The 14,859-nt window shown below is 37.5% G+C and overlaps 1 protein-coding gene across 2 annotated transcripts; it reads left to right on the top strand.

The window, feature by feature from the left end:
* The first annotated feature begins 5,075 nt into the window (after positions 1 to 5,075).
* On the top strand, positions 5,076 to 14,320 carry LOC125493447 (putative F-box protein PP2-B12). 2 transcript variants are annotated; one of them, XM_048636829.2, is made up of 3 exons: positions 5,076 to 6,127; positions 13,430 to 13,548; positions 13,693 to 14,320. In XM_048636829.2, the coding sequence occupies exons 1-3, from the start codon at positions 5,804 to 5,806 to the stop codon at positions 14,144 to 14,146; spliced, it is 897 nt and encodes a 298-aa protein (XP_048492786.1). In that variant the 5' UTR covers positions 5,076 to 5,803; the 3' UTR covers positions 14,147 to 14,320. The 2 variants fall into 2 exon arrangements, with proteins under 2 accessions (XP_048492786.1, XP_048492787.1); XM_048636830.2 differs by having other exon boundaries at positions 5,079 to 6,127; positions 13,696 to 14,320.
* Positions 14,321 to 14,859: the final 539 nt, after the last annotated feature.

Genomic DNA, 14,859 nt, shown 5'->3' with positions numbered 1-14,859 from the left:
AAGGGCTGCGGTTTTGTGCCTAAAACGCAGCCCTTTTAACATAGAAGGGCTGCGGTTTAAGCCAAAAAACGCAGCCCTTTCGGACCAAAAAAAAAATTATTTTTGCATTTTTATGTCAAATTGACACAGAATCAATTCCAAACTGATAAAATTATAACAAAATCACAAACTGACATTTATATATAATAACATAACTACTGCCAAACTGATAAAATTAATTCAAAATCAAAACTTACTTCTACTAATCCAAAACCCCACTTCATATTAGCAATACTTAAACCCATTTTACATACAAACAAACCCCAAAAATTGAAACTTACACCAACACAGAATATATAAAAATCAAAAACCCATATTCTCTTTGGTTCAGCTTAAGGGAAAGGATAGGGAGCACAAAAGAGAATAGAAGAACTAAAAACCTGATACCGAAAGAGAAGTAAAAATATTAATAGAACCAAATACAACAAATTATAACAGATGCAATTATTCAAATCAAACAGCGAAAATTAACAAGAATTTCAGATCTAAAACAACTAAATCATTCGCAAAATGTTCAAATCTCCAAAAATTGGTCAAGAAGCTAAAGATGATGATTTAGGCGAGTGGTTGTTGGCAACAAAGATTGAGAGAGTGGTGGTGGCGGTGGTATCAACTAAAAACAGAAGTAAGTAAAATAATTAACCAGGAAAGAGAAATAATTATGATGGTATCAACTAAAAACAGAAGTAAGTAAAGGTAAAAACAAATTACAAGCGAAAATGTTGGTTACCTCCAACAGAATTTGATTACTGTTCTGTAAAGGAGACTGATTCGATCAGTACTTTAAACGTCGAAGATCTTACATTCAATAGTTTCGACATCGAATCGAGTTCTTTCTTTTCTTCTTTTCATACTCTTCAATGGCTTCAGATGATCTAGCATCCGATTTTGTATTGCATGACAACAGCCAAAAGTTTATTTCCAAGAAGAGAAAAACCATGGAGGCTTTTGTAGATCAAGAGTTGGAGGATACTGCTAGTTCACCGGTTCAATGTCCTAAGGTGTAAACCTGATTAAAGCGTGTGAGACGTAAGTGGAAGAAGAAGAGAGGAGCAAGAATGGTCGTGGCGGTGGTTTGAGAAGGTAAATAATTAAACCTGACCAGCAGTAGCATTATTATATATCGAAAGGAGAGTGGTGGTGGCGGTGGTTTGAGAAGCGAAGTGGAAAGGAGAGTGGTGGTGGCTGTTTTTGAGAAGCGAAGAGTAAAGAAAGAGAAAGGAGAATGGTGGTGGCTGTTTTTGAGGAGCGAAGAGTGAAGAAAGAGGAGTTAGGGTTAGGTGTGAAGTAGAGTAAACCCATTAGCCCGCGAGAACTAATTATATAGGGCTGCATTTTTTTTGAAAACGCAGCACTTTATTACTTAAAGTGCTGCCTTTTTTTAAAAAGCGCAGCCCTTCACTAATAAGGGCTGCGTTTTTTTAAAAAGCGTAGTCGTCCTTGCACCGCAGCCCTTTCGTTTTTTCCCCTAGTGCATTGCAGCATTGGGCATTATGGGGCCCAAACAACTTTGATATTGGTTTTAGAAATAGCTGATATAGCTTTTGCTATTTGCTGATGCATCTCGAATGCGACTTTATGTGTATGCCGAAAAGTGTGTATATTTTCCGAAGTATTTTAATAAGCTTCTCATTCAGAAAATTTTTTTCCGTCAAAGTCGGAGTCTATGTATAATGCTGCTGGTTTACATTTCTAGATTATACACTAGTGATTATTAGACTTTAGAGTTCTCCATCATGTTCAATTATGATTATTAGGCACTAACCTAATAAGTTTTGTGAATGTAGTTGTTTATGATCCTGAGTGTATCTCCCTAACTTGTTTCTTTGACATTTAACCTGTTTATGGACATTTGAGGCACCTTTGGCTTTTCATATGACACTATGATTTTTTACATGGCACCTTTGGCTTTGTAAGACTACCATGTTGTCATCTTTAGCGATTAAGGACCCAAATTGATTGGCCTTACTTAGAAGTCTTTTGGTTTTGTCATCATGTGAAGCATTGCAATCAGTTTCTTTTATTCTTTTAACACTTTCCTCGTTGACTAATAATTGACCGCGCAAAATTACGTTTTTTAATAAAAAAATATTCATTTGCGTCAGTTGTCCCATAAAATTGACTCAAATGACATTTTTTAATTTAGAAAACACAAATTATTATAATAGACGGTCTAATTTTAATATAAAATTAGACAATGCAAACCTAAGTTCTCCTAAGAAGCCCATTCAATTTCTCTCTAACCTAACACTATTTTTAGGTATCTTGCACCATCCTAGTCGTCCATTCTCTTCTCCTTCTTTTATTTCCCTTCTAAATTTTGAATTAGAACAAACAATTTTTAAAAATAGTCCGTCAGTCTTACAAAATGGATTAAGCTAGTCACTAAATGGATTAAATCAGTCACTAAATGAATTAAAGAATGTTATTAATGAATAGATTAAACTGGTCACTAAATAGATTAAAATGTCACTAAATAGATTAAAGTAGTCACTATATTAAGAAATATGATCTATTCTCTTCTTAATATTGGGCTTGGGCCGCGCCTACTTTTAAATTAAAAGTAGACGGTCTCTTACAAGACCAACTGTTTAGAAAAAGCCTTATTTGTCACAGTTGTAAGAATAAAACGAAGCAATAGACAGTCTGGAACAGATACATTTGCTTCAGGACAAACTGTCTCAAATAACCCTTTTCTGTATATATAAAAAAGCCATTAGTGTCGGCTTGAGCCCTCGATCCGACGCAAATGACTTCATTCCCACATCAAAAAAACGTTGTTTAGGAGCTGGCAGCAAAACGATTTGCGTTGGGCTACTATCAACATTCGACGCAAATGGTTCATCAATTGTGTCGAACTTCCATCTAACGCAAATCATCTTTGAGCAATAATTCGTATTGAGACCTGTAGCATTGCACCCAGATCCAACGGTAATGAGGCTCTAGGAGCAGACGTAAATCGTTAATTCTCTACTAGTGAGAAGTGATGACTTGGCTTGTAGACTAGGGAAGTCAAAGTAGATGCACTAAGCACAAGTTTGACCCTACTGTTTGTTGTGACTCAAACACATCCAACTTTGTGGAAAGTTCCAACTCCACTTTGGAAGTGGATAGATGCAGACTCGTTGCTTACTTTATTAGAGGTACCTAGTTGTCCATATGCCTGATCCAGGTGAATTTGAAGTACATGAGGGGAATCTTAGTTTCCAATGAGCATTAACAGAAGAAAATGTGCTTTGGAATTGGCAATTGATCGAGTGGAGTGCCATGTAGGGATGCCATCAAGGTAATGGTGCAGATACATGCAGATCCATCATTATCTGAGCTCTTGGTACTTTGTTAGTACTTACAAGCAAGCATACAACCACAACATATACCCTATCCCATATGTGCGTGAATTAGTGGCCTGATTATGACTTTCCAAAGATACTCCCTTCTTTTATAAAGAAAGGTATCGGTAGACCAAGCATAAATAAGAGGAGAGAAGAAGAATAAAACAAACAATGCAAGAGATCTAAGATTGTGAAGTGCAAGAATTGTGTTGTTTTGGCTATAGTTCTAGAATTTAAACAATGATCAATTAAATCAGTCACAAACAAAGTATATCACTGAAAGTAACAAGTAAAATTAGTTAAATATATTCCATTAATCCATTAACCATACATAGCTTAAACAACTAATAACTCCAAGTACATCACCCACATATACCCATCCACCCAAATACATCAGAACCAAATATATAACGACTACTATTTTAGAAGCCAAATTCACAAACTCACCTAATTCTTTATCTTTGAGTTGCAAGTTAACCACAACAGCATCTAAAAGCATTTTTGCCTGAGATTTTGAACCAATGACTGCACCATATCCATTCGCTGTTAAAATGTGATCTTTGCGCATCCACATGAAGAAATTGCGATGCTTGCACTTGTAGTACTACCTCCTAGAGTTGTTGGTTGAATCTGAAATCCTAATTTTTGTAATTGTTGGAGGCACGCAATTGCAGTTAATGGACTCAAATCGAATTTGGGCTACCACTCTTAAGGCTGACATAGCTGCTTTGGCATGCCTTCGTTTTATCCAAACACAAGCGAGGATTTTTCAGGATGAAGGAATATGGAGAAAGGAATGATGAAGATGGAGGAAAGAGGCTGCCTTTATGCTAGATAAATCGCGGCATCATAAATAATTGAGATATAAGCAAATGGAGGGAAAGAAAGAAATTAATCAATTAATGACATAAAGTAACTAAACCTAACGTTTTAATTGACAGATGTTTATCAACCTTTTTAACCCCTAATTACAGTAGCACCATTATGATTACAGAACTATTATATATGAGAATTCTAGAAAACTTTGGTGTACATTTTTCTTTACTATTATACCACTAACTAAAACCCAACTATAACTTCTCTAATTTTTTTTTTAAAAAAATAAAAGAAATATAAATATAATGAATGGAAAAACTGCAATTAGACTTCCCACCATCATCTTTTGATTTGTTTTCACACACATTGCGTGCATATAAGACTAGTACTAATATTATGTACTATGTGGAAAAGGCAATAGTACAACGATACCATATAGAAAAACCAAAAAAAAAAACTATCACGGTTTACTCGTCCCCCACCGAAAAACCGTACCGGGATACTGAAAAATCGGTCAAAACGGATGATAATCGTACCGATAAAAAAAATGTTTAACGGTACGGTTACAAGACCGATAAATTTAAAGGTTAAATGGTACAATTGCGGTTATGATTCTTGAGTGAACGGTTAACCGAATTACCGAAATATTTTTTTCCTCTATTTACTTATTGTGAAACATTTTCAAACAATTACATTAATTATAATATTTGTTACTAAGTTATAATAATTAGAGGTAGTATGTGATTATTTGGAAACACTATTACTAATATAAACAATATAATTAGGAAATAGAGTGAATTCATAGTGTAAGTTAGGTTTTTCAATAGATATATTATCCACTTTATAATACATTTCATATTAGAGTATATACTTCCTCCGTTTCCTAAAAATCTTCCCACTTACTGTTCCCACAGATACCAAGGAAAATTAAGTTGTGTGGGGCATGGTGCGAGTAAAGTATATAGGAGAGAGAAAGGGGTTAAGATAAATAAACAAATAAAAAGGGGTTAAAGTAGGAGAGAGAAAGGGAGTAAAATTGAATTAATAATGTAATGGTGGACCATATGATAGTGACATGGGAGGGTAAATAAGGAAATTTGTTTTGCCAAATAAGGAATAAAGCAAAAGAGGGAAGATCTTTTGGAAACACCCTTAAACGGAAAGAGGGAAGATCTTTAGGAAACGGAGGGATTATAATATAAAAAAATATGCACAAAAAAATAAAAATTATATATGTAAATTAAGTAAAACATGATGGTATAACTTAAATAAGGGTTAATGGTTAAAAAAAAAAAAACCGTACCAAAGTAACGGGTAACCGCTTAGGCAATAACCGATCTGAACGATTACGGTTATGGTTCAAAAAAAAGCGAACTGAAACTTTCGATTACCTAACAGAAATGTTGTTTCGGGACGGTCAACCATAAACCACCATAAACACCCCTACCCCTAACCCTAACCCTACCCTTACCCCCACCCATTCACCTCCTATGAAATCCGCCTCGCTCTGTCAAAGTCCTAAACACAAATTTACATTAACAAACCCTCAAAAGACAAATACATTCACAAGGTATTGTGGATAAACACAAACACAGAGAATAGGAGTATTATTGAAGATGGCAGTAGAAAGGCAAAAAGAAGAAGAGAGAGAAGGGGTAGAGATCTTCTGCGGCGCCGATTTCAACGTCCTACCAGAAGAATGCATCGCAGCCATCTTTACATTCACGAATCCTCGTGATGCGTGCCGATTCGATTCCGTATCTACAACCTTCAAGTCTGCTGCTGATTCGGATCTTGTCTGGGAACATTTTCTGCCATCCGATTACCGTCAGATTCTTGCTCGATCCAACGATGGTCAGGCCCTTTTAGATTCTCTCTCCAAAAAACAACTCTTTTTGCATCTTGCTCATACTCCTCTCCTCATTGACGGGGGTATTCTGGTATATTTCCTTTCACTAGATTCAACCGAATGTTGATGTTCTTTGAGTTCCTGTTTTCTTTTCTAATGGAATTCTCCTTGAAATTTACTACTCGGTACATTCAACTAACGTGTTAAATTGCATAATTTGTCCTTGATTTATTCACAGCTTTTTTTTTTTTTTTTTTTTGAAAGGAAAGGTTAGAGCCATATTATTAATGCAAATCAAGTTCCGCCAAATTGATCAAACTTTGGGGAAACGGATCCATACAAATAATTTCTGCATTCTCACTAGTATCTCTCCTAGCCATTAAGTGAGCTACAGTATTTCCAGCCCTTTTAACATGAGAAAACATAAAATTGCGGAAAGCATGTAATAGCCATCTAATATCATCATAAAGCATATGAAGTGGAGTAAAACCCTCCATCTCTTTTCGGACTCCTTGCACGACCTCCAGGGCATCACCTTCGAGCCATATATTCTCAAAACCATACCTCCTAGCCACCATCAATCCATAGCGCGCAGCAGCGGCTTCAGCTAGTGCAACCTCCCACCTTCCTTCCAGTCTTTTTACCGCAGCCAATGTGATGGTTCCAGCAGCATTTCGAACCACCACCCCCACATTTGCATATCTACCTTCCACTACATGAGCATCAATGTTGATTTTCAATGTACCATGAGGAGGAGGCTTCCATTTAGCATTCAAAACACTTGTTCCAGCCTGGGTGGGAAAAAAGGACACCTTCTGTTTGTATGTGATAAACTCAGCCACCATGTGAGTGAAAGAAACCACCATTCCTTGTGCATTAAGATCTCATGAGCATAGACATATTTATTCCTACAGAACCAGATAGCCCATGCGATAGTCATAATCTCGCGCACCTCATTTCTCCCTCTCTTACTCGCCCACCACAACAGCTTCGTCGCCATAGAGCCCGCAGGAGTCTCGGCTAAGAGTGCTGCGTATTTGCTATTTTCCCACACTTGCTTGATGGAATCACACTCAAATAAAACATGGTTTATGGATTCAACTTCCACTCCACAGCAACAGCATAATTCATCTTGTGCAATATGTCGCCTATATAACACTTCTTTCACTGCCATATGTTCCTTACATGCAAGCCAAACAAAGTGGGCTAATTTGGAAGGCCCTCCCAATCCCCATACTGTGCGCCATAACGTCGAGTCAGCATTGTCACCTACTTGTTGGCTTCCAAGCATGCCAACCCAATATCCAGCCTTCACATTATACGTGCCACATTTGGAGTGCTTCCAATACATGATATCTTTCCTTGGAACCAAAGAGAGGGGCATTTGTAATATTAATTTACTGTCCTCTTCTGTAAAACATAGCCTAACAACGCTTTCATCCCACTCCTTCCTGTCTCGGTTAATACAATCGGCAACAGACGTGATGGAATTCATCACTTGCAGATTTTGAGGGGTTGGTGGCCCTTCTTTCCCGAGAACCCAGCTTTGCTCCCACACCTTTATGTCGGTCCCGTCACCCACCCTCCATTGCAGCCCCTCTAGCAGCAAAGCTTTAGCACCCCACAAGCTTCTCCACGAGTAACTAGGGTCAAAACCCCTCCTCGCCTCGAGCACAGAATCATGTTTAAAGTAGCGCGCTTTTAAAACAGAATGCAGCAGCGACGTAGTATCAAACTGCAGGCGCCACATTTGTTTTGCTAATAGGGCCTGGTTAAATACTTTAAGGTTTCGGAACCCCATCCCGCCCATAGCTTTGGGCTTACACATTGCGTCCCAAGATTGCCAGTGCATTTTTTGCCTCGACCCATTGGAACCCCACCAGAATTGAGCAATAAGAGAATGAATCTCATCAATTAAACCATCAGGAATGCGGAAGATACTCATCATATACGTCGGGATAGCCTGAGCAACAGCTTTAATTAACACTTCTTTGCCGGGTTTTGACAGTAACTTCTCTTTCCACCCTTGCAATTTATTCCATATTCGCTCCTTTATAGCGGCAAAAATGACTTTTTTTGACCGCCCGATAATTGTAGGTAATCCCAAATATCGCTCATGTTTCTGAACCTCTCTAACACCCAATGTCGTCACAATCTCCTGTCGACGATGATTTGCTACACATTTGCTGAAATAAACATCCGTTTTATCCAGATTGACACTTTGACCAGAAGCTCTTTCATATTTACTGATAATATCAGTTATTTCCGAGCACTCTCTAACAGATGCTTTTGCAAAAAGTATACTATCATCGGCAAAGAAAAGATGGGAAACCCGCGGTGCACCATTGCATATTTTAGGCCCATGGATGCGCTTCTCATCAGCAGCTTTAGTAATCAAAGTAGAGAAAGCATCAGCAACAAGGAGAAATAAGTATGGGGATATTGGATCACCTTGCCTGAGGCCCCGAGATGGGATCACTGAACCCGACACTTGCCCATTAATCTTGAAAGCAAAAGATACACTCGATAAACAATCCATAATTCTCCGTACCCAATTTTCACTGAAACCCAACCGAAACATCACCTTCTCCAAGAAAACCCACTCCACCCGATCATATGCTTTTTTCATGTCCAGTTTCAACGCAACCGAGCCATCTTTCCCTTCACCCCTCCTCTTCATTGCATGGAAAATCTCAAAAGCTACCAGAGCGTTATCTGTAATCAGACGCTTAGGAATAAAAGCACTCTGATTTATAGAAATAATATCGCCCAGCAGTGGCTTCAGTTTATTCGCCAGTGTTTTTGAGACAATCTTATAAAGCACATTACAACAACTAATGGGTCGAAATTCCGAGATACGCTTAGGAGAGGCACATTTGGGGATTAACGTCACACATGTTTTGTTCACAGCCTCCAAATCAGCCAGACCCCGCCACCATTGTTTTACAAAGAAAACTATATCACTTCCTACAATATGCCAAAATTTCTGAAAAAATAAAGCATGCATACCATCCGGACCCGGAGCTTTATTTGGGTGCATTTGAAAGAGTGCTGTTTTTATCTCCTCCTCAGTAGGCTCCGTATCAAGGCTCGCGTTCATTTCCTCCGTTATTAATACACGCATCCCTGCCAACGCTGGTTCGATCTCAGAAGGGTGTTCCGATGAGAACAAATTTGCAAAATAAGACGATACAATATGCTCCAGATCAGTTTTGTTGCGTCGCCATTCCCCATCTTCATCAAATAATCCCACAATTCTATTATATTGTTTCCTTTGGCTCGCTTTTTGATGGAAGTAAGCTGTATTTCTGTCCCCATCTCTCATCTCATTCGCCCTTGCTCTTGCAAACCAATACGACTCTTCTTGCTTATGTAACTCATCCAGCTCCTGTGATAAATTGTTACATAGATTGAACATGGTCGCATCCGGGAATCGGGTTTGCGCCACCCTGAGCTTCTCCTCAGTTTCTTTTATTCTCTTTTTTATGCACCCAAACCGCCTCGCTGCCCACGAAGTTAAATTCTCAGCACACTTTTCTATTTTTGCAGTAGCATCGTCACCCACACTTCCATTCCATGCATCCTCCACCACTGCATTACATTCCGGGTTCGAGAGCCATAGAGCTTCAAACCGAAATCTTTTTTTGTGACGCCCCTGCTCGTTGAGGTTATAAGTGGAGAGTAATATCGGAGCGTGGTCAGACCGGTATGTAGCAAAATGGCGCACATTATGATTTGGGAACATCGAACACCACCCCACATCTGCCAAAACACGATCAAGTCTTTCACGCACAAAAGTATTTGGGTTATTACCTCGCTTCCAAGTAAACCGACTTCCTTTGTAACCCAAATCTCGCAAGCCACACCCATCTATGGCATTTCTAAATGCATCCATCACACGTTCACTCCTAGGTACCCCTCCTTCTTTCTCAGACTGGCACACAATTTCATTGAAGTCACCGAACATGACACAGGGGACATCACTGCTATGTTTAATAGTTTCCATCATGGTCCATGTTTTGTGTTTGTGCTCACTCTCGGGCCATCCATAGACTCCCACCGCTCTCCAAACAATATTATTATTATGATCACTAATGTCCGCACTAAAATGGTGGGCTGAATAATTGGCGGGGGACAAATTCACATCCCTCCACCAAAAACCCATACCCCCCGATCTCCCATCACTACTTACACACACGCCATTAACAAAGCCGCAAATGTTACGAATCCGCTCTAACTTACTTGCATCAATCATTGTCTCCATTAAAAACACCACATTTGGCCTTTCTCTCCAGCACCATTCGCGGAGAGCGTTAACTGTCCAAGGGTTGCCAAGCCCTTGGCAGTTCCAACTTAGGATTTTCATTGTTGTTCGCGGGGTGGTATCACCACCTCCGCTACTTTGACACCCTCATCATGGCTGCCTACAACGTTCAACTTGAGTTTTTTCTCCCCTACATCATTCGGACAAGACTCTCCATCCACCACCATATTATCTTCGATTTTTCGTTTTTCCCCACTATTGCGGTTAATATCATACCCCACTGTCTCCTCACTCCGGCTCACAGGGCTTGAAACTTTCTTTCTCACCACCTTGCCTCTTCTACTAGCTTTCGTACACCCAGGTTTGGAAGCAGAAAAATTATAGGTCTTAGCAGGACTTACATGAGATGTAGATGGTGATAAGGAGGCAATAGTATTGTAGTGCTCCTGGTGCTTGTCATCCTCCACCCCTTTCCCATTATTCTTGGAGTTTTCCTTCCCACCTGCTACACAAGGAACTAGCGCATGTGGCTCGATCATAGTATTTTCGAGCGTAACATCCTTCTTGTGGCTGCCAACCACCATCTCAACACCCCTCCTCACATCCTTTACACCAACGTCCGGGCTATCCACTAACTGTCCCTCTTCCGGAAAGGTCAAAGCTTTTGAGCATCTCAGAAATTTCTTTGCTTCTTCGATCATCTTTAAACGTCCCTTTCGCGGCGAGGCTCGTAACCATGATCCCCATTGCTTCTCATCACCTTTCTCATCCTCATGAACCATCGTACAATCACGTTCCATATGACCAATGAGACCACATACGTAACAAAAAGTGGGTAGCCGTTCGTACTTTATTTCAATCAACACTACCTGGCCATTTGAGTTTCTTATTTTTTGCACACGGCGAAGAGGTTTTGTAATATTCATCCGAATTTTAATTCTCGCTGATTTGTCCCATTCCACCCCATCCGATTCCACCTCCAAAATCTCACCCAGACTACCACCAATCATCCGAATATGTTTCACCGTCCGACAATCGAGAGGTAAATTATAAATCCTCACCCAGAAAGGGCAGTGGGTCAACGCAATATTTGAGGGTTGTATAGATCCCTCGATCTCGTTCATCATAACGAGATGTTGATCAAACGTCCATGGACGTCCTGCAAGAACTTTTTCACGATCGCGTGCAGTAGCAAATTGCACTATGAACAAGTTGTTTTCAATGGGTCTAAAAAGGGCATTTTTCGAGATGGCCCAAATTTGATTCATTGTATTTTTAAAAGCCTCAAAATTGTATGGCCTAACAGTCATCACTTTGCCGACAATCGCCAAATCCAGTTTTGATTTTTCTTCGACTGGGATTTCATCGAGTTCGACAATCTCATCTTCCTCCTCTGTAATCTTTAAATACGAACACCGCAGTGATAATTCATCTGCCATCAAGTCTCAATCCCCTCCGCAAGGGACAAGACTCACAAATCGAGACGATTCACTCGCAAAACAAGACGGCACCACTCAACCCTAGATCGCCTAGGGAGAGACTTTTTTACTTTGAATAACATTTATTCACAGCTTTTAATCACTTGATTTAGAGAAATGGTTACAATATTTTAACTTATTCAAAACATTATTTGAAGATTGTGAACGTATATTTATGTGTATGTTTTAAAATTAAATATTATTAAAGTCTTATGTCAAACTAATTAATAAAAGTATTGTTGTTAATTTCATAAGTAAATAAATGCCCTTTTGTTGTCTTTTATAATTTTAATTACACCCTTCGTTCTAAAATGTAGTTCCTGTTTTTATTTTGGGAGTCAGATTTCAAAAATATTGACCAAATACTCTCGGTAATGTATACTAACCTTCTTTACACGCGATGAATGCGTGGATTATTTTGGCGATTATTATTGAAATTTATTTAAATGTAACTTTGAAGGATATAATTTACAATCATCATTAGTTCTAATTAAATATCATGTGGTGTAATTACAAAATATAAAAATTCCTTGATGAAGAAGTTGTTTTATGGGTATGTTTATTACTTGTTAATGGATGTTGGTATTGTTATTGCATTTCAAAGTTTAGGTAAAATTAAAATTTATGTCTTTGATTTTGTAATTGATTTGAAAACTGTTTTAGTTATGTTAATTTGTTCTTCAATCATTAATTTTTTCTTTCACTACATATATTTTTATGAAAGTTTATTTTAATTACTTTGAACTTCCTATCTTTATATACATATTTTAAATTAGAAATGATGATGATTAAGGAAAATCTTGAAATTTTAATAGGTAATATTTTTTTATTGAATGAATGGTTAAAAAGTCTTTTCAAAAGGGGACACCATAGCTCTCCCTTGGCTTATATAACATAGATTAAAAAAAAATACTCATGTGATGTCTTGTTAGATTTGTATCAACATGTACATTCACAATATCAACTTTTTATATTTTTTTACTAATACGAAATAGAAGATATCGTAGGTTAAATGTACGTCTTGAATATTGTGCAAAAAGAAACAAGAATTATATTTTGAGACGGAGGGAGTACTAATTTTGCCAAACAATTATCTTTAAATTGGCGGCTTTGAATGCTAACAACTAACAACTATTTTGAAATCTAATAGCTACCTCAATAGCTAACAACTAGTTTTGCTGAACATGCTCGTAATCTGTTAAAACCAAAAACTTAGGGCCCGTTCGGTATTACTGTGGTTTTCTGTTTTTTGGTTTTTTGATTTTCAAAGTCATATGATATATGTTCTATAATGAATAAAAAATTAGTCAAATTTATTGGGAACATGATGATTTTGAAAACTGACAACTAAACCACTTTGTCTGGAGTTTTTGGTTTTTAGTTTTCAAAAAAACTGAATAAATATTACTTTAGCTCATTATCCTCTAAAAAGTTTAAGCTCATCTTAATATACTTATATATCATGATTGCAAAGATAAAAGAACTAATTAGAAACTGCAATAACGCCAAACAATCTTTGTTACTGGTACTTGTAAACTCAAAACATAGAACAATAAAAAACCAAATTGTTTGTTCCAAATTTGGTTGCTACAAAATTTTTGCTGCAGTATTGTAACTGAATCTGATGATCATATTCTTTTCTCTTCATCAGAGCTTCTCGCTGGAGAAATCAACTGGCAAAAAGTGTTACACAATTGGTGCGAGAAATTTATCCATCTCATGGGGTGATACACCAACTTACTGGCAATGGAATTCAATGCCTAAGTCAAGGTCTCTCCAATCTCCATGCATGCTTCATTCCGATTTCCGATCTTATATTATTATTATCTTGTCAGCTATTAGATAGAGGTCGCGCGCTAATTCCTCCTTCCAATATGGTTACTGATGCATAAATTTGTTACACGTAAAAATCAGCAGGTTTTCTGAAGTAGCAAAGCTCATATACGTTTGGTGGCTTGAAATTCGAGGGAAAATCAAGACATCGATGTTGTCACCAAACACACATTATGGTGTATACCTTGTTTTCAATGTTTCAGAGGACCTCTTTGGGTTATATGATCTTCCGGTAAAGGTTGGAATTAAAACCGGAGGAGGCGAATTGGTAACTGGGAATGTGTATTTAGACCCAAGGCGAGCAGGTATAATCGACGAGACGTTAATAATGTACGCTGAGGTATTTACAGAGAAAGAAGATGATGTAAAGCTTCCGAAGAAGAGAGGAAATGATTGGCTGGAGGTCGAAATTGGGGAATTATTGACTACCGGAGAAGATGAAGATGTGGAGATGTCAATATTAGAGGTGGAAGCTGGAAAGCCTAAAGGTGGTTTTTATGTTGATGGAATTGAGATTAGACCCAAAATAATTTAAGGTGATATGAATAGTATAATTTAGTTTTTTTAGTACTTATGTTCAATTGCTTTCTTAGAACCTACAATTGTGATTTTCCTAAACATATTGCAGTATTTGATTCTGATTTATCTTTCCAGGGACATTTTAATTTGTCTTACCGGATGTCATTATTTCATTTTCACTTCACCATAATTTAGGTTTTCTCGCCTTCTTCCATAAGAGAAAGTGTGTCAATAATATCTAGAACTCCCCATAACCTTTAATGAATTAACTAGTTATTAAGTCTGAATTATGCCGTGGATAAGAATTTTTTTTTTTTTTTTTTTTTGCTAATTAAGTGAACTTATATTTCAAACCAAGAAAAACCATTACAATCTACGCCTAAACTTTGAGGGGACAAACCAGTTAGGTTGGACCCTCCCCTACAAAGCTAGGATTATCTTCTAAGTACATGTTGAGTTATTGTAATACTCCGTATTTTTAGTAAGTTATTATTTATATTTTTATAAAAGTTTTAGTTTTTGAAAAAGGTTTTATTTACTAAAAAAAGGCTTATTATTTATTAGAAAGGCTTTTATAAGAAAGGTTTTGGGTATTTAAAACGAATTTTGGCCCAAATGAATTTTGGGCCTAACATTCCTAAGTTTTATATTCAAGTAGTTTGTTCAAAATAAATCATTTCAAAAAGGTTTGCAAAAAAAAAGAAAAAGATTTAAAGAAAAAGGATTTAA

This window comes from Beta vulgaris, chromosome 9 (genome assembly GCF_026745355.1).
Source record: "Beta vulgaris subsp. vulgaris cultivar EL10 chromosome 9, EL10.2, whole genome shotgun sequence".
Classification (NCBI taxonomy): Eukaryota; Viridiplantae; Streptophyta; class Magnoliopsida; order Caryophyllales; family Amaranthaceae; genus Beta; species Beta vulgaris.
Note: the sequence above shows the minus strand (reverse complement) of the source record. Positions and strands in the feature narration are given on the sequence as shown.